At 47.5% G+C, this 21,198-nt stretch overlaps 1 protein-coding gene across 1 annotated transcript in view; it reads left to right on the plus strand.

Annotated features, from left to right (window-relative positions):
• Cdh13 (cadherin 13) overlaps window positions 1-21,198 on the plus strand; it is a 1,030,912-nt gene that overhangs the window by 1,005,765 nt on the left and 3,949 nt on the right. Inside the window, exons 12-13 of the mRNA XM_021169677.2 lie at window positions 12,698-12,931; window positions 14,184-14,405. Of these exons, the coding sequence (XP_021025336.1) occupies window positions 12,698-12,931; window positions 14,184-14,405 (456 nt within the window). The remainder of the gene's footprint in view (window positions 1-12,697; window positions 12,932-14,183; window positions 14,406-21,198) is intronic.

The following is a 21,198-nucleotide window of genomic DNA, read 5'->3' on the forward strand; positions in this document are numbered from 1 at the left end:
GATGTTGACGAATCTCTATGAGTTTGAGGCAAGCCTGGTCTACAAAGCAAGTCCGGGACAACCAAGGCTACACAGTGAAATCCTGTCTTAAAAGACAAACAAGAAGGCATCGTGTGCTGTGTGTTCGGTGTAGATCAGAATGGCAGGCAGGTGAACCTGATCGCATCATCTTGCAGACGTCATGGCTGTGTGAACATCCTTCCCCGCTTACGTGAGCTGTTCTGTCTCCATGAGAGTTCTTAAAACGCACGCGGAGGGCTGGGAGGTAGCTGAATGGTGAATGTGCTTGCTGCCAATCAATCAGACTGAAGTTTGGATCCCCCCAGAGTCTGCGTAAAAGTCTGTGTCAGTGGGGATGCTGAGCTGCCTATAATCCCACCTTTGAAGGCAGAGCTAGGATCCCTGAGTGAGCTGGCTAGCGAGTGAGACTTGTCATATCAGAGGGTTCTGGGTTTTGAAGAAGAGACCCTGCCTCAAAGACTAAGGTAGAAGGGTGATTGAGGAAGGCTCCTGAGAGCAACTGTGGGCCCACACGCACATATGTGCACAGCTATGCAAATGTGCACAGGCAGGAGAAGAAGGGGAACAAGACGTGATGACAAACAGAACCAAGACCTAGTCAGCTGGGGCGCTGTGACCCCTCACACTGTCTCTGAGCACCACCTTACCTTCTCCCTCAGCATCCCACGCTCCAGGGAGGGATGGTCCTTCTGACGAGCCTGTTCTGCAGAGAAAACAGAAAAGGGAGCTTGCCCTTTGCAGTCTAACGTAGCATGGTCCACACAGCTCTGGGTCTCCAGGTCAGAGTGACTATGGCAGAGCCAGAATGTTTTACATATGCCTTAGCTAGAACTATGGAGTCTGAACAGAGTTATATAAAAACACTGACTAGCCCCAGAAGCCAACCTTTGGGCTGCGAGCGCCCACAGATGGTCCACACACATTCTGCTTCTTTATGATGTGGGTAATGCTGACAGGAGAGATAGTTTGAGGAGAGAAGTATGCCTTTTTCTTAAACTGTTGTCTATTTTTAATTATCTGACCATGTGAGGAGGTGGGCAGTGGTGTGCGCACATGAGTGCAGGTACCTGTGGCAGCCAGCAGAGGGCACCAGACTCCCCAGAGCTTTTGTGAGCCTCCTGGCATAGGTGTTAGCAACTGAACTCAGGTCCTCTGGAAGAGCAGCAAGCAAGCCCTACTAACCACTCAGCCACTTCTCCATTTTAATGAGTTTCAAATTACCTAAGCAGATCATTTCCATGTAACCAATGTGCTTTTGTTTTGCTAAACCAGACCTTTTGTGTTGGCAAGCATTACGTCTTCCGAGATGAACATTGTCACTTGCCTTATATGATCCAGACTTTCTGAAAAGGTTAAGATGGTGCCTTCAGAGCACAGAAATGCTAGGGAAAGACTTTAGCAAGCACAGGATTACTGCCAGGACTTAGAAAGGGATGAATAGTAACCGTGAAGGAAGGTACTGAGCCAGAGAGAAAGCATTCAGGAATGAATCAAATGCAGTCCTATGGGGAGATGTGTAAGTGACAGGCCAGAGCATTCACAGTGAGCCAAGGCTGAGTCCTGGGGTGACAGTCATGATGCTCAGGTCACCTCCAAGGTCTGGTGTTCGCCCCAGGGTCTCCTGTGGACCAAGAACAGCCATGAGCAGGTTCTCAAGAGAGGTCTAGACTCCCACTGGAGTGTCCATGTCTGGTTGCTGCACCCTGGGGTCCTGTTCAGGTTCTGCCAGGCTGGTCCCCAACTTCCTCCCTGGGAGCCACACCTGTCACACCTCCTGTTTGGAAACTGCCAAGGTTTAGCCCCTCCACGTCATTTTCTTAAGACAGAGTCCCTCCCTAGAACTGGTTCTCACCGAGCCAGCAAGACTAGCTGGCTCACAAGACCAAGGGTCATCCTGTCTCTCCTCTCCCTGGGCTGAGAGTATAGGTGTGCACCACCATGCCTGGCTTCTCCCACAGGCCCAGGGGATATGAACTCAGGTCCTCATAGTTGTGTGGCAAGCGCTTCACCAACAGGTCCATCTCCCTGGCCCCAGAGACAGGGTCCTGAGACAGAGCGTTGGGTTCCCATAGAGCCAAACATCCCTGCTTCACGCCAGTGTTTTGTGGAGAATATGGAAAGATAAATGTCCCACTTAGGTCTTCCTAATGGCGGGCGATGGGAAACAGGAAGCTCTCGTCATCTCTGGAGTCTTCCCGTGGTCATCAAAAATGTCCTGTTTTCCACCTGTTTCTATCTGCGAGTATACTAACTTCATGAGCACTCGACTTGTATAAAGTGTGTTTCAGCCAGCCCGTCCATGAGAAATGTGGTGCGGGATACTATGCTGGCTAGTTTTATATCAACTTGACAGAACCTATACTCATCTGAGAGAGAGGAGCCTCCGTTGAGGAGATGCCTCCATGAGATCCAGCTGTAAGGCATTTTCTCAATTAGTGCTCAGTAGGGGAGGGCCCAGCCCATAGTGGGTGGTTCCATCCCTAGGCTGGTGGTCATGGGTGCTATAAGAAAGCAGGCTGAGCAAGCCATGAGGAGCAAGCCAGTAAGCAGCACCCCTCCATGGCCTCTGCATCAGCTCCTGCCTCCGGGATCCTGACATGTTTGAGTTCCTGTCCTGGCTTCCTTTGAAGATAAACGATGTGAACCGAGTAAACCATTTCCTCTCCAGCTTTGGTCACGGTGTTTCATCATAGCAATAGTGATCTTAACTAAAACAGTTACCATGAAGACAAACCAACACAGGTGTGCCTAACCGCTGTACAATGAAAGTGGGCTTGACAAAGACACTGTTTTTTCATAGGCTAAGCTACATCCCACCCCAGTCTGTCCTTCCCCTCAGTCCCTTGTGTGATGAACAACTGGAAATAGCACTGGCTCCGAAGTGGACTGAAGGAAAAGCTAGCCATGAAGTGGAGTAGTTTCAGTGCCACTAAACAACAGCCCAAACACTGGGTCAGACGGGACAGAAACTTCAAAACAGACCTCCGTCTGCCATGACTTCCTTTTCGATCAGCCCGAGTCTGAGACCATGTTGGGGTGACGAAGATTATTCAGGTTGACTCTGTTTAAAAGATGCTGGTTTGGATAAAACCAGGTCATCTGTTACAATGGCACCCCCAATTAAGCCAGCTTAATGCCCCTCATTGCGGCTGCCATTTGAAGCCGAAAGAGAAGAGCAATCAGCCCCAGCTATCAGCCTTCGAGCTGCCAAAGCACAGAAAAGTATCAATCAGGTTGGAATTGCTGGGTACAGTTTTGTCACTGAGAAAATGACTCGGTAAAATGACTCTTGAGATCAGGTGATGGAGGAGGAGTGGTCGGAGCTGCATCGAGTTAGCTCTTCCCTCCTGGGCTGTGCCAGCCCCTCACTTTAGTATGACTGCATCCATGAGACTGAAGGTCTCTCTGCCTGGTTTCCCATCTGCATCACGAAGCCAATGCTGCTGGCCTGCTAGGTTGTCATAACAAAACAGAAGGGGGGGTGCGGGAATGGCTCAGAAGAGTGCTGGCTTGCAGCACAAACCTAAGATCATGATTTCAATCCCCAACACCCATGTAAAAACAGCCAGGCATGGTGGTGTGTGCTTCTAATCCCAGCACAGCAATGGCGGTCAGCTTTGTCAGTTTGATATGATCTAGGATCACCTGGAAGGTCTCAATGAAAAATTTCCTAGATCAGTATGGCCCCTGGGCATGTCTGTGGGGGTTCATCTTGATTACTTTAGTTGAGGTAGAAAGATCCACCTCTGGTAGGTGACACGAGTCCCTGGGTTTCGGTTCTGGACTCTGTAAGAGCAGAGGAGCTAGTACACACATCCGTTCTCTCTGCTCTTGGGTGTGCGGTGAACAGCCACACCAAAGTTCTGCTGCCTTGACTTTTCACAGTGACGGTCTGTGACCCTGAACTGTTCGATACAAAGTTGCTTTAGTCAGTGTTTTAACAAAGCAGCAGGAGACACAACTAAAACAGCTGGGGGCGAGGGGTGGAGCCAGACGAATCCCTGGGGCTCTCTGACCCACCAGTCCAGCCTGAGACCAAGGTTCTAGTGAGAGACAAGATAAATGGCTCCTGTCTTAGTCAGGGTTTCTATTTCTGCACAAACATCATGACCAAGAAGCAAGTTGAGGAGGAAAGGGTTTATTCAGCTTACACTTTCCACACTGCTGTTCATCACCAAAGGAAGTCAGGACTGGTACTCAAGCAGGTCAGGAAGCAGGAGCTGATGCAGAGGCCATGGAGGGATGTTACTCACTGGCTTGCTCAGCTTGCTTTCTTATAGAACCCAAGAACCAGCCCAGGGATGGCCCCATCCACAAGGGGCCTTTCCCCCTTGATCACTAATTGAGAAAATGCCTTAGTTGGATCTCATGGAGGCATTTCCTCAACTGAAGCTCCTTTCTCTGTGATAACTCCAGCTTGTGTCAAGATGACACACAAAGCCAGCCAGTACAGCTCCTGACATGTGATGTTCAGGCACACATACACTAAAAGAAGAACCAGAAACCGTGGTCACCCAGAAAACAGCTTGGATATTTAAGTGCTGCACTCCTTGAGTGCAGTCAGGGACTGATCTTCCTAACTCATCATTGTAGGGTCTTCGGGGTCTCAGCCAGACATGGAGACGCTGTCTGTGACCACCCTGGGAATGAACTGAGCATTTTCCTCAGGAAATAATGGGCCTCCAAGCCTATCTGAAAAGATGTCAGAAAAAGGTCTCCTTTATCATCAGCATCATCAGGGACATGCCCTTGACTGCGTAGGTGGGGCTAAGCCAAGGACCATCTGCCTGACAGCGGGACACTCCCACACTCAAGGGAATACCCAGTCATAACGTGAAACAGAATATTTCCACTCATTTTTTTATAGCCAAGAAATTGACTGGGATGTGAAAATACTGCCAGCCACGCCCATGTGTACCAGCTCAGCCCACGGCATCTTAGCATCATCCCTCTGCCAGCCCTCCTTGGCACCTTTCCCAGCGTGGTAGGGTCATTCACTGCAGGCCATTCTTCCCTGTATCTCCAGCCTCCTCCGCTTCCTGTCAAAGCTATCGATATAAATGAATATCTCTATCGATATTAATATGATTGATTGTTGATGTGACAAGATCGATGTAATAATTAAGATTATCAATATGACTGATAGTCTCAAGCCCTTGGAAACTCAGCAGGGCAGATGTGAAATCCTGTCTCTTCAGGTCTACAATGTGAGGTGAGCTCTGACGAGCCGGGAAGCCTGACCAGTGCAGCCTCGCCCTCCACATTTTCCACACAATCCTGTTCAATTCCTTTGTTATAAAAAAATGAATGAAAGCACTCAAGGTAATTGATTATTCCCTTGGGTGTGGGAGTATCCCGTTGTCAGGCAGATGTTCACCATGTGAAATCATGTTAACTCATGACTCCCTGGGAGCCTACGCTGTGTGCCTCTAGAACATGTCCAGGCAGATGTGGGGCCAGTGACTAGGGCAACTTACTACTTCCCAGCACTTCTCAGAATTAGTTTCTGGGAGGATTTGTGTGATCCTGACATTCTGAATGTGTGTGTGTCTGTGTGTGTGTCTGTGTCTGTGTGTGTGAGTATGTGTGTGTTTCTTGGTGTGTGTGTCTGTGTCTGTGTCTCAGTGTGTGTGTGTGTGTGTGTGTGTGTGTGTCTCAGTGTATGTGTGTCTCAGTGTGTCCCAGTGTGTGTTTGTGTCTCAGTGTGTGTGTCTGTGTGTGTGTCTCAGTGTGTGTGTCTGTGTCTCAGTGTGTGTCTCAGTGTCTGTGTGTGTGTCTCAGTGTCTGTGTGTCCTAGTGTGTGTGTGTCTCAGTGTGTATGTGTATGTCTGTGTCTGTGTGTGTGTGTGTGTGTGTGTGTCTGTGTGTTGGCATCCACGTAGCCCATCTGGCCTTGAATCTGCAATGCAGCTGAACTTTTGACCCTACTGTCCCTACTTCCTGAGTGCTGGGATTACAGATGTGCACTCCACACCTGGTTTTGTTCTGTGTCTTTGAAACCAGCCCACCCAACTATCCCCAAGGACCCTGTTCATCTAAGGGATCACTTGGGGTCTCATGAGCTAGGGATCCTGCCCCCATGTGCAAATTTGGTCTCTTGCATGCAGATGTTGACAGCAGGCTTGTCTGTAACAAACAAAAACTGAAAACTGCAAACGCCCATCTGCAGTGAACACACAGACACCGCATGCTATACCCACATGGTGGCGTGTGATTCTGCCATCAGGGACCAAGTGCTGGGGTGGACTTCAACATGGATGGGCCTCAGAAACACAACATTAAACAAAATAAGACTCAAAAAAAGATCACATACATCACAAAGAGAGATGGTTCAGCTGTTAAGAACAAAGACCACTCTTAAGTTTCCAGCACCAACATGGCAGCCCACAACCCTCTGTAACTCCAGTTCAGGGGGTCTCTCGCCCTCTTCTGGCCGCCACAGATACTGCATGCATGTGGTGCACAGACATACATGCAAGTAAAAGATAAAACCCCATGCACATAAAATAATTTTTAAGATTGCATACTGCATATTTCATTTATATGAAATGTCTGGAATGGATCATAACCATAGAAAGTAGGCTGGTGATTGCCCAGGGCTTGCAGTGGGTCCTAGAGAGTTAGCGCAAAGGTCTCTTCTTGGGGACAATGAGGATGCTCTAGAGTCAGAGCATGGCGCTGGTTACAGGACTGTGAATTTACTAAAAAATCAATTTGTTGTAAAAACAAAAAAGTGAAGGCTGAGAGAAAAGGGAGCGATACAGAATTGAAAAGAAACTACCTTTAATTCCTGTGTAACTTCCAAATCTAACATTTCCTTTCTGGTTATTATAGCCCTCATGGTTATTGTAAAGAAAATTAGAAGCAGAAGAAGGTATTATTTTAATGTTCATTACCTGGGGAGATAATCGCCACTTGGGTTTTAATATATTCCCTTCTGATCTTTCTGCAGCCATGTATACATTTTAAAATTAGGATCATGCCATGTTTTCAGTTTTGTGTATCATCAGCTAGGTATGACGCTTATGCACGTTCCTGGGTAATGGAACCTATCAGGGAAAAAAAGCCTGGAAGTGAGAAATATCCTGTTTGGCTAAAATTATGAATTTTTTTAAATGGCATTTTTTTGTTTAAAGACCTGGTGCTGCATCTCAGTAGTGGTGCATTTACTATGAACAAAGGAAGCCTTGGGTCCCATCCCCGTTACCAAAGAGAAAAAGACAGATGTGCTGGGCACAGTGACACCCTCCTATAATCCCAGCTCCTGGGAGACAGGGGCAGCAGGATCTGTGGTCCAGGCTAGGCTTGGCTATATGTGAGTTCAAAGCCAGCTTGTGCCAAGGGAGACCCTTCTCAAAAAGGAAGGGAAGGAGGAAGAGGGGTAAAGGAAGGAGGAGGAGGAGGGGCAAGGGGAGGAGGGGGAGGGGGAGGAGGAGGAAGAAAGAGAGAAGGAAGAAGAGGAGGAAGAGGAACCCGTGCCTGTTTCTTACTGCCTCAAGCTTCTTTCCTCCCTGCTGAAGATAAGGCCTCCCCAAATCATGGTTCAGGGATTTTTGTTTGATTTCATACCTAAAATTAGGTCCTGTAGAAATCACGTAATAAATGGTCTGACATGGACAGTAAGGGATAACTCCAGTCATAGAGGCAACACCCAGTGCCCCAGTGCAACATGATCTGGTTTCCATGTCACTGGGCTTTCTAAGCAGACACTGGCCCTGTGTACAACTCACATCCCGCTGTTACTTCTAGGGAACGTGTATACAGCTTGAGAGCCATCCACCGTTGCTAAGCCACTCCATCTGATGGGCAGTAATAGTAAAGGTGTCAGCTCATGACCCACGAGAACCACTAGGCCTGGCTTTGGTCAGTCCCCACCCTGCACATCCAGCCATGGGGAAAACACAGTCACAGTGTGTGTCCCTAATATGTTGTCAGTTCAGTTAGACAGTGGGAATGGGAAGCTAAAAACCCCAACTATGCCTAGAATGACTTAGTTAAGTGTCATGGTTTGGAGGCTGGAGAGGTGGTGGCCCAACAGTTAAGAGTGCTTGTTGCTTTTGAAGAGAACCAGCATTCAATTCCCAGCACATGTATCAGGCCACTCACAAGCACCCATAACTCCAGCTTCAGGAGATCTGATGCCCTCTTCTGGCTTCTATGGGCATTGCCTTCACATATGCTTACACTCATGTACAGACACACACATACACACAAGTAAAAGTAAAATAAATAATAATGAGATGGTTTGCTCGAGGGGCCAGAAATACTCAGGCTCATGAAGGCAGAAAGTGGGGTGGGATACGTGGATCTGGAAGGGATCTGGTGGGCCAACTGTTCAGTTGCTGATACAGGTTCGGTACAGAAATGAAAGAAGTTCAGATGACACAGGGGTCAGTTGTGTGACAGTGGATGTTCTCAATGCCACTGGGCTGGACACAAAAGTGGCGAGTTTCTCAATACTGTAACACCATTAAGGAATAACTCATAATAATAAGATGTAAGTGATAAGAAGAAAGAGAAGCTGGAGAGATGTCTCAGTACCTAAGAGCACTGGCTGATCTTCCAGAGGACCCAAGTCTAGTTCCCAGCACCAACACGGAGGCTCTCAACCACCTGGGGTTTTGGTGCCCTCTTCTGGCTTCTGCAGGCACCTCCACGCATGTGCACATATCCACACACATGTATACATAAATAGAAGTAAACATTTTGAAGAAAAAATAATAAGCCCAAATCACACTTTGCAAATTTTTGATTCCTTATTGGAAATGAGATCCTGTATTTTAAAAAAAATGAAACTGCATAACAGATATTCTGTGAAATAGAAAGTAAAGGATAAAGCTGGGCATGGTGTGCACGCCTGTAATCCCAGCACTCAGAGGCCAAGGCAGGAGGATCACAAGTTCAAGGCCAACTTGAGCTGTGTAGTAAGTTCCACGACAACCTGGAATACATAGTAAGACCTCAAAAGAACAAAGCATTAGTGAATTAATTAGTTGTTGAGTTAGTCAAATTTAAATGTACAGGACAAAAGCTTATCAAGAGAAGACACTGTGTACAGACGAGACCTAACTCAACAGGTCTCTCATGAGGGAGCCCATGCTGATCTCTCTGCTCAGCACTTACAGCCTCTATAGATCCCTCCATGTGTCTACTGTGCTCAGTGTTGAAAGCAGCCATGTGTCTTTGGAATGAGGGTCAGTTGTTTTCACTGTGTTCCCTACCACCAAAGTGGGGACCAGAATGGCTCACATCTCAGAGGTCCTTCCAGCTTCCAACTCAACCAATCCAGAAGCTGCTACACATCCAGCCAAGCCCCAGTCCACATTCAGAGCTGGGATTTTTTTTTTTCAAACCTTTGCTGAGAACGTATCCACTGGCTCCCTCCAATGAGATCTGCGCAAGTCTAGGTCAATCATAGTCTATCCTGAGTGGTCAGCTCCTTTCTTGGCTCGTTGCTGGTCTGCCGCACACATGCCCTGGGTGATTGTCATGTTACTGGTCTGCCGTATGTGTATTCTGGGTGACTGGCTCAAACTTGGGCTTTTTCTGTTGAAATGGTAAGTCTGTGAAGAAGAGATACTTTCCTAACCAAGCTTGAGTTCTTAGACTTGTCCCAGAGCTGTTACACAGGCGCTGGAGGCTGCTGGTGAGAAAGAAAAGAAAACGACAGTAACTAAATGTCTTTTTAGAAAATACCCAGAAGCCCAGGACTTCTGGTTATTACTGGAGCCACATCTACACATGCACACAAACATCACATCACATCACATAACACACACCACACACACACATACACACTCCATACACCACACTCCATATACCACACCATATACCTCACACACACACACACCACACACATGTACACACACCATATACCACACCATATACTACACACACACATACACCATCCATACACCACACACACACACCACATACCACACCGTACGCACCACAGCATACACATTCATGCACACCACACAAACATACACCATACATATATGCACACATACCACACCATACACACATCATACAGAGAGAGAGAGAGAGAGAGAAATAAAATACAATGAATTTAAAAATAACGTTCATGAGGGAGGAGAGCTTGTAGAAAGGATTTTGGCTCGCCCAGCATTTTCTTCTCACACACTGTAACTAGCTCTGTCTACTGACTTAGAAAAAGACATCACCAGCTGGCTGGGCAATAACACATGGGAAATTGAAGACAGTCCTGTAATTAAGTTCATGAGAGGCCGATTCTTCTAGCCATATTTCAAACACCCGTAATGTCTTCTCATCCATTCTACCCAAACGACTTTACTTCATAATATATTCAGAGCGGGAGGAAAAAAATATATGTAATGGATTCTTCTGAGATATTCAATTAGTTCAATAAAAAGAGGAAAATAATTTTTCAACAAAGAAGTTTAGCCAAATGGCTAAAGCTGACAGTGAAGAACTGGCTGTGAAGTAATTCTGCGTTTCTTTGAAGTTGTTGCTCTAACAAAAGTTGGTGATGCACCCCCCATGAGGAAGAGCCCGCCCTGGTGATTAATCACACACATTCCTATTCCGTGTGTGTTTATCTGAATGTTCGTTCTGCATCTGTCTTTGGGTGCTGACACATTTCAATTCCCAGCAGGCCAGGGGAGGCTCTCTGTTTCCACTGCTCAGAGCTCACTCTTCATCTCCCTTCAAGCTGATTTCTTCCCCACTAATGGAAAACAAAACAGGACAAAGCAAGACATGTCTGGAACGCCCTCCCTGCACAACCCCAGAGCTTCTCCTTACTTATGGTGGATGTGGGGTTTCATTTGGATCTGGGTTTCTTTCTTATGGACAGGGACAGTTAAAGCAAGACTCACCCTGTAACCCAGGCCCATCTCAGACTCACTGTCGTGCAGGCTAGTTTTATGTCTACTAGACACAAGCTGTAGTCACCTGAGAGGAGGGAACCTCAATTGAGAGAATGTTGCCATCAGATTGGCCTACGTGTGAGCCTTTTATTGATTGATAATTGATGGGGGAGGGCCCAGCCCATTGTGGGTGGGGCCATCCCTAGGCTGGCGGTCCTGGGTTCTGTAAGAAAGCAGGCTGAGCAAGCCATGAGGAGCAAGCCAGTAAGCAGCACCCCTCCATGGCCTCTGCATCAGCTCCTGCCTCCAAGATCCAGTTCTGACTTCTCTCAGTGATGGACTAGCTTCCTCCCCAAGTACATTTTGACCATGGTGTTTTACCACCGCAAAAGAACTCTAGATGAGACATCATGATCCTCCTGCCTCAGCCTCCCAGATCATTTTCTTACCTTGCAGTTCAGCTCCCTGTGTTCTCTCCAAAGCTGCCATCTATCTTTGAACTTCAGGTGTCTGATAGGCAACCTCTAGCATGCTGCTTTCCCAGGAAGGTCTCTAACTCAGCTTTCCCATTTCTCCCAAGCTCCGTACTTCTGCACAGTGTACTGAGTCTGAAGGGCCATTAGCAAGCACACACCTGGACTGGTGGTCCCTTGGCAACCTTTGCTGGTCCTCTGATGCCCTCACCTGAGCCTCATCACCAAGACAAGGCATTTTCCCTGTGCAAACTACCCATATTGTGCCCCTCTTAATCCACTGTGGAGACTCTCCTATATATGCAGCTGTGTGGTTTCTATCAATGAGTCAAATCACGTTGCTCCACCACCCCTGCTTAAAAAGGCATTTATCTTTATGTATATGCTTGGTTTGCCTGTATATAATCTCTTTCATGTACGTGCAGTGCACAAGGAGGCCAGAAGAGGGCAACAGATCCCATGGAAATGGAGTTATTGAGTCCTGAGCTACCACGTGGGTGCTGGGCATAGAACCTGGGTCTTTTGAAAGAGCAGCTAGGGCTCTCAACCACAGAGCCATCTCTCCAGCCGCACAACTCCCTTTTAAAACCTCTGGTGGGAGACAGGGGAGATGGCTAAGAGGTGAAAGGCACTTGCTGCCAAGTCCGATGACCTGAGTTTGATCCCTGGGACCCACAAGGTGGAAGGAGAGAACTGATTCCCCCAAGTTGTCTTCTGAGTTGTACAAGTACACACCTGTGTGCACACACACACACACATACACATGCATACATACATACACACACACAGTGTAATAAAAAGTGATTGTAAATATTTGCATCAGGCCACCACTTGGAGACCATCAATAAAGTACTGTGACACACTGAGGGTATGTCTGACCCTTATGGGAATAGGAGACATGTAAATGCTTATAATTTGTAGCCTAAACATTGGCGCTAACTCTTCTAAGTGATCACTGGAAACCAAGTTTGGTGGCATGTGTCCACAATCCCAGTAGTCAGAAAGGTAAGGCAGGAAGATTGTCGCTTGGAGGCCAGACTGGCCTACAGAGTAAGGCACTATCTCCAAAGCCCAAGGGCTTGGGGGGAGATGTGACTCAGCTGTAAAGCACTTGCCTTGCGTGTGTGGTTAGGCACACATACCTGTGATTCCAGTGCCCAGGAAGCTGAGGCAGGAGGATCACAGACTCTAGTACAGAACCAACAAAAGCGTCATCTTTCACCATCAGCCCAGCTGATGTAAAACTGTGACTAGATAATGAGCATAACACACTAGGTGTGGATCCCAGCAAGTGAGCTGGTAGACCAACGTCCTGTTACAGCAGTGGCTCACGAGTGCCTCCTTTCCCCACAGGCAACCCTCCCGCAACTGGCACCGGGACTCTGCTGATAACCCTGGAGGACATTAATGACAATGCTCCCATCATTTACCCAACTGTGGCTGAGGTCTGCGATGATGCCAGAAACCTCAGCGTGGTCATTCTGGGGGCTTCGGACAAGGACCTTCACCCCAACACAGACCCCTTCAAGTTCGAGATTCATAAACAGACCGTCCCTGATAAAGTCTGGAAGATCTCCAAAATCAACAGTAAGTCAGCGACCGCAAGTGGCCGTCCTTGGTTCATTCCGTTTGAACTTCTGTTCTCCTTCCCATAGGTTCCCACAGGGGATTTCAGGGGTGTGTGTGTGTGTGTGTGTGTGTGTGTGTGTGTGTGTGCGTGACTGTGTGTATGAGTGTGTGTATATTAGTGTGGATATGTGTCTCTGTGTGTGCATGTGTGCGTGTGTCTGTGTGTCTGTGAGTATCTGTGCAAGCATGGCTGTTCTGCCTTCTGTTTCTTCCTTTTTGTTGTCTTCACCTTAGGCAGCGTGTCCTCATTCTAGTGACTACTGTGTCCCCAGCATTCCCTGGGCCATTCGGTGCTCCTTGTGTTTCTACGAGAGCACCCCCATTAGAAGCTGGTTATTTGTCCTTCTTATTCCCTTTTTTGCTTTAGTTAAGTAACACAAGAATAGACAAATAGGTGATAGATAGATAAATATATAGATAGATGATAGAAGCTTCCTGCTTCTCAAACCTCTCCTGGCTCTACTGGGGGCTCTGATGGGGGCTCCATCCCCTTTACTCTCTGAAGCACTTTGGAAGGTTTCTGGCCCACCTCCTTCCATCAGAAAGTCTGAAGTTGATAACACTCCCCCTCCATTGCACACTACCGACTTCTTGACTCAGTCTTGCTGGTGGCCCTGGTCTTCATCATTGGCATTGATACTATCTTCATGTGCCCCTCACTCAAGATGACTGTCACACGCAACCTCTCTTTCCCCCTGCCTTTCCACACGGGTGGGCAGAATTGAAATGTGGCCCACCACCGACCAGCGACCTTACTAATTACAAAGCACTTCAGAGTCCTGCTATCCCACGCACTTCCTTCCCAGCATGAACTGAGTTTGCCTTGTCTTCAGTGATGAACTTCTCCTGCTACCAATGCCATCAGAGTTCACTTTTTGCACCAGTGACAGAATGGGACGGCGGTGGTGGATGAGACTGTATTGTAGGATTGAGCATAGAAATTTCTATTCAAGAAAGTCTAGAGTCCATTATTACAGAACCAAATTATAGGGCCTGTCCTAATGAAGACACTGTCTCCGAAACATTCATCCCATGCAGCCTGTTGCCACTGAGTGTATTTTACTTAATGTTCACAGATTTCATTCTCACCTTCCTATGACTATAAATGTTATTTGCACACGGTGACTTCTGTGCACACCAAGGCCCCAGAGCCTCACTCTGCCTCTCACAGAGGGCTTCTCCTCTCTCACAAGGACTTCCTGTCTTGCAGACACCCACGCCCTCGTGAGCCTTCTTCAGAATCTGAACAAGGCAAACTACAACCTGCCCATCATGGTGACAGATTCAGGGAAGCCACCCATGACGAACATCACAGACCTCAGGGTGCAGGTGTGCTCTTGCAAGAACTCCAAAGTGGACTGCAACGGGGCTGGGGCCCTGCACCTCAGCCTCAGCTTGCTGCTGCTCTTCTCTCTCCTCAGCTTATTGTCAGGTAAGTCTGCTTGGCTTCACATCCTTGCATGTGTGCCCACAAACCTCACCACATAGCACCTGACTCTTCACTATGTATTCCCAAGGAAATCTGTCCCCTACATCTTTAGCTGGTATCCATGTGCTCACGTGTAAAACTGTTCCAGTCAACTTTTAAAGGCATCTGGGTGGTCTCCTGCCAGCTGAAGGAGATGTTGGAAGAGGCTCTGCTATTTTGCAAACCAGGCGACAAGCAAAACCTCCTATTGGTGCCACTTGCTTGGAACTAAATGTACCAAAATTGGCCAACTGGTCTACCATGGATGCAAGCTATTCCCATCCTGTTTGGATGGCAAATGTCCTGCCCAGGCTCATGTGTTTGAGCACTTGGTTGCTACTGTTTGAGGAGGTGGGACCTACCTGAAAGAAACGGGGTGTTGGGGGGACTGAACTTGGGGGTTATGACCTGTCCTGCTCTCAGAAAGAGCTCTCTGCCTCCTGTAACCCCTTATAACAACAGTACCTCAGTGCTGTTGCTTGAGGCTGAGCCCTGGCTGGATTATGCCTTCCGTGGTAGACTATATCACCTGAACTGTGAACCAAAATAAGCCCCCTCCTTCCCCAAGTTGTTTCTAGGAGGTATTTTGGTTGCAGTGAGGAGAAGGGTAACTCACACAAAACACTTGTAAAAGTTTCCAATGGACAGAGATGAAAGTTGAGTTATAGTAAAATATGTTTTGCCCAAGCATGATGGTGTTTAATCCTTTGCTTGGTCCAAACCCACAGGAATAAGGGCCCTGAATGTGGGATGTTGAGGGGAAGGACCAGGAATGAGGAATAGAGAAGACAAAGCTGGGACCAGGAGAGTGCCTGTGCCATGCAAGTTTATTAAGTACAGCATCTTACATGTTATGTATAAGGAGAGAAAGTCAAGGTCCTTGGAGATCTTGACCAGATTATACTGCCAAAGAGAACACAGGAAACCTCAGACTCATCGGTCTTAGGACTGATAACCATAGCCCTTCAGATAACTATAGTCCTTCAGAGAAGAAAGCCAAGTTCCCAGGAATAGAAACCTTAACTCCTTTGAGGCACCAGACACAGACACAGACAGACAGACACACACACACACACACACACACACACAGAGAGAGAGAGAGAGAGAGAGACAGACAGACAGACAGACAGACAGACAGACACAGACAGACACAGGCAGACACAGACACAGAGTAGACCTTACCAAGTCTGCCCTTGGTCTGCCCCTTTGCTGCATTCCCTTTGTTCTTTTCTCAGGGCTTCTGAGAAAGCCTTGGACCAGTGTGGTTCCCAACATTTAATAGATTTAATGTTGGTGTCTGGTCTTTAATCCAAATACTCAGAAGGCAGAGGCAGGTGGATCTCTGTGAATTCAAGACCAGCATAGTCTACATAGTAAGTTCCAGGCTACACAGTGAGACTTGTTTCCTAATAATAGGAAGGAAGAAAGGAAGGAAGGAAGGAAGGAAGGAAGGAAGGAAGGAAGGAAGGAAGGGAGGGAGGGAGGGAGGGAGGGANAGGGAGGGAGGGAGGGAGGGAGGGAGGAAGAAGGGAAGGAAAGAAGGAAAGAATAAAATCGTATCTATAACTCATGCTTCCTTTCAGTAACAATGAAATCGTTATTACCTGTATAAACTCTAATACGATGACACATCACTTTGAGTAAGATTTACTAGGCAGATATCTTAGTTGGAGTTTTATTGGTATGAGGAGACACCATAACCAAAGCAACTCCTCTAAAGGAAAATATTTAATTGGGGCTGGCTTACAGTTTCAGAGGTTTAATCCATTATCATCATGAAGGGAAACACAGTAGCATGCAGGCAGACATGGTGCTGGAGAAGCTGAGAGTTCTACATCTTGATCTCTAGGCAGTAGGAGGCTGTGTGCCACATTAGACCTAGCTTGAACATACAGACCTCAAAGCCCGTCCCCACAATGACACACTTCTTTCATCAAGGCCACACCTACTCCAACAAGGGCACACCTCCTAATAGTGCCACTCCTTATGGGCTAAGCATTCAAAAACATGAGTCTATGGGGGCCATTCCTATTCAAACCACCACAGCTAAGGAACATAAATCATGAATCAATGATTCATGATTCATTCATCATGAATCAATGAAGTGAACATGTACTGCCAGACTCTCCTGTGGGGGTGATGTTGGTCCGGTTTTAACCTTAGCAGCTGTTCACATCAGCTTCTGCCACCCACAAGGCTCTGGGGCTCTGGTGTTTAAATTTTGAGAAATTACTGGTGTGATCATGGAATGAAATTTTGGTAAAGGTAACACAATGTGGTATCTCCTGGTGACAGTGACAAGGCAGGCAGGTCAGTAGGAGTCACACATTTCGACATCTGACACTTGCAGTGTATGAAGCTCTGTGGTAAAACTCAGGAGGGAAATCCAGACAGTGTGCCACTGGCTGTCTGTGCTCTGCATCTCCCAGAGTCATGTCATCAGCCTTCCTCTCACCCACCTCTGGCGACTGTGCCATTACCATTCACAGTCCTCAAGGCTCCCTCCAAGTCCTCTAGCTCTGCTCCTGCCCCTCATTCTTACCTTGGTCTATTTGTCTTCACTGGTGACTGCGATGAACTTGTTGTCTTCCTGACTCCAAGTCTATGTGAGAGTTTGAAGGAGAGATAGATATTCTCCTAAATAGTCTCTGGCAATCAACAGATAAAGGGCTGAGGGTGATACTGGAGATGGAGGTGGGGAAGTTAGACAAGACTGTAAGAATTCATCCAGCTTCATATGAGATGGGACGACAGCAAACAAGGGCTGAGGGTATAGTAAAAGCAACACACTTGATGGTCCCTTGCTTCTCGGACAGTCTTAGCCCTGATTCTGGGGATCTAGAACACGTCTTTCATGTGCAGACAACCCCTGGTGTCTGTGTAGAGGTGCCTGATTTGCTAATGGCTACCTTTAGCCTGCAGGTCATCCTTGTGTAGTATCAGCTGCAGAGATGGGGGTGGGTCTCACGCCGACTGCATGCAGAACATCAAGGGAACTAACTATCTGATATGTCTCTACCCATACCCTGACCCTACCTCATTGGAAACCCAATGCTGGAGGTGTGGCTCCTAAACCTCCTCACATCAAAAGCTCCCAGGGTGGCAGATAATGAGCACACACACATGTACACACACATGTACACACACATGTACACACACATGTACACACACGTGTACACACATATGTACACACGTGTACACACGTGTACACACACATGTACACACATGTACACACACATGTACACCACACGTGTACACACACACAAGTGGGAATCGAGTGGACTGTCTTACCACAGAGGCCCCCGAGCTTCCTGACTGTCCTTGTTCCAGCCACACCCTGCTCATGCACTGTCTCCCTGGGTTGATTCTTCAGGAAGAAGTGGGAGGGGGAAGGGAATTTCAGGATTCCTGGGTGAAGGTATTTGTGCTGCTGATGCTGCACAAGTTCAAGTCCAGGCGGGTGTGTAGTCAACTGCCACAACACAACCACAAGGACGGTTTTTATGACGACAACCTTCCTGAAAGGTATTCGAGACCTTCACAATATTAAACTCTGGATAAAACGGGAACCTCAGTTAAACATCACCAAGAATAGAAACCAAATAGCAAGAGTTCAAGACAGTAAAATTGACAAGCTATCGGGCTAGTGGCACTTCCCAAAAGCACAGACAGACTTTACTCAGTCATGAGACTTGAAAGAATTTGAGGGAAGGGCAGGTAAGCCAGAAGGACCTCTTCTCTGTCTTATGCCTCACCTGGTAAAGGTGCTTGTCACCAAGCCTGACAAGGTGACTTCATTCCTCAAGACCCACTTAGTGGAAGGAGAGAATCGATTCCAGCATGTACATAAACACACACACACACACATGTACACACACAAACATACACACACATACACAAACACACACACACATACACACACTCACACACGCACGTACACACACACAAACATACACGCACACTAAAAATAATATTAAAGATTTAAGCATGAACTTCAAACATACAGCATAATAGCCCAATCTGGCCCTCCACCTGTGTGTGTTAATAAAGTTTTATTAGTGCACAACCCCGTCCACTTATGCACATTCTGTCTGTGGTTTCTTGCGATTACAGTGGCAAAGGTGAATATTTTTCACAGTGACTACCTGGTCTACAACCTGGCCCTTTACAGAGAGAGCTTGCCGACACCTGCTTTATAGAGCATGGTCCATAAAACTACAACAGCTGTAGGAGAAGCTGATACCAGGCAGCACTGGAAGCCAACTTGAGTCCTCCTCTATTCAAACAATATTCAGAGCCATCCAACCTGGCACTGATGCTCTGACGTCCACACCTTATTTTCCTGTGCCCTTTGCTGGCCTGATGATTTTATTCCACTCCGTAGATGAGGAAACCGAAGCTCAGGGGGGCTCCCAGGCGAGCCAGCGGGCGGGGAAACCAGCATTGACTGCCTCCTTTATGGAAGTGGATGCCACACATTTGCATTTATCCAGTATAGATGGCTTTCTCTGATGACCGAGAATTGACTGGAAGGCTCTGTACCCTCCTTCTCTGACATCTTTTTTCAAAGGGGAAATAAAACTAACAGCACAGAGAGTGGTTTAAAAAATGTAAATGAAATTATCTCGTTACTGTCAGTGGTGCCAAGTAAGTAACATGCGGATGGCACAGACAGGCTGCATGAACCATCTATGAATGCCCTCCCTACGAACCAAACGGCTGGGTTGCTGTTGTTGTTGTCGTTGTTGTTGTTGTTGTTCCAAGTACAGTTGTGGTTTGATGGTAAGCCTCTGCAAAGAGCTCTAAAGGAAAGGACTTACTCAGAAACCTTGTTGACTGTGATTTTAGGCTTAATTCGCCAGAAATGGCAAGAAGATGGTCTGAGGATTAGGTGAAGAATCTTACAAGTTTCAAAATTAAATGACCCTGGGTTTGGGGGACGGAGGGGTTCACTTAAGAACAGCTTGCATGCTGTAAGGAAGCAGGGGGCGGGAGGGCTGGCTCAGTAAAGAGTGAGGTTTGCAAGCGTGAAGTTGTGAGTTCAGTCCCCAGAACCCACATCTAACAAACCAAAGCCAGGAGCAGCAGCTGCCACATACTTGTGGTGCTTGGCAGAGGAGAGAGGAGGATCCCGGGGCCTGACGGCCAGTCATTCTAGACCACGAGGCAAGTCCTGGGCCAGTGAGAAAGATGGGCAGCAGCTGAGGGATGATGCCTGAGGCTGTTCTCTGGCCTGTGACTCCCATAGGCATGACAACGGGCTCAGGCTAGAGAGGCTGGAGAGCTGGATCTGTGGCTCTGAGTGTTTACAGCTGTGACGGAGGATGGAGCTGGGGTCCCAGCTGTGTCGGATGGAGCTGGGGTCCCAGCTGTGTCGGATGGAGCTGGGGTCCCAGCCCCACATCAGACAACTCAAAACCACCTGTAACTCCAGCTCTCAGGGATTTGTCTATCCCTTCTGGCATCAGTGAGTACACACACACACACACACACGAATACACACATGCATGTATACACACACACATACACACATACAGAAACACGCACATGCACTCACACACACTAAAATCAATATTTTTCTTTAAAAAAAAAAGGATGCTTTCTTTTTTAGAATGTTTAAAGATGAGCCAAAGATGGTCTTTTTTTTTTTTATTTAATCTCTATTAAGATGTTATTTGCATTTTTAAAAATCCAGTTTAAGTGAATGTTGGCGGCTGTATCCAGCTGCCAGCCACACTGTAATGGGGGCACGCTCTCTGCTATTGATCCTTCCCTTGAATGCAGGGCTCACGGAGCTGCTTTCCCTAATGACAGGTGTGCCTCTCTCTAGAATTTCTTAGACTGCCTCTACACCTCACTCCCTTCTGCTGTGAGATGCGCAGTGGGCACAGGGAAGACCCTAAATGACAGAGGCCATACAGAAAGGTTGTCCTCTGCTGACAGCCAACACCAGGCAGGCTTTGCAGAAACACTGTGGTTCTTCAAGGCCATTCGACTGTAGGGACACCGATAGCTGACCCTCGAGGGATTTCTTTGTGACACACACGGCAGCAAAATGCTCTGCGTAAATTATATAAATTACCTCATGGATTCATCTCAGCAGCTCCGGGGAGGTGGCTCATTTACAGGATTATCTAGATTGACCTAAAACAGGGATCGGAGACTAGCATTGAAAAAACATAGGGCTGCAGCCTAATTTAATGGATCTTACTCAGCCCCCATTTTTTTTTTTTATTTTAGCCAAGTTGTCCCCTAAGGAACAGCTGCCCATGTCTAGAATCACTTCTCACTGTCATGACAAGGAGGATGCTGCTAGTGGCACCTAGTGGAGAGAGACAGGGACAGGGCTAAAGAGTCTCAGGAGCAGGAGATGGGTGGCACCTGCTGAAAGAGCTACCTGGCCCCAAATGTCACGCATGAGCACCAAAGCTGAGGAGCCCGGTGCCCAGCCCTCGGCACTTGTGGGTATCGGGAGCGTGGCAGCATCGAGAAGGATGGGTGGCTTCTGATCACTTAAAAAACCAAAGGGGGACCAGGTGGTGGTGGAACACACCTTTAATCCCAGCACTCGGGAGGCAGAGGCAGGCGGATTTCTGAGTTTGAGGCCAGCCTGGTCTACAGAGTGGTTCTAGGACAGCCAGGGCTACACAGAGAAACCCTGTCTCGAAAACAAACAAACAAACAAACCAAAGGGGACAGGCTCTAGAGAGATGGCTTAGTCTACAAGCCTGAGGTCCTGAGTTCAAATCCACCCCCT

Source organism: Mus caroli, chromosome 8, assembly GCF_900094665.2.
Source record: "Mus caroli chromosome 8, CAROLI_EIJ_v1.1, whole genome shotgun sequence".
NCBI lineage: Eukaryota > Metazoa > Chordata > Mammalia > Rodentia > Muridae > Mus > Mus caroli.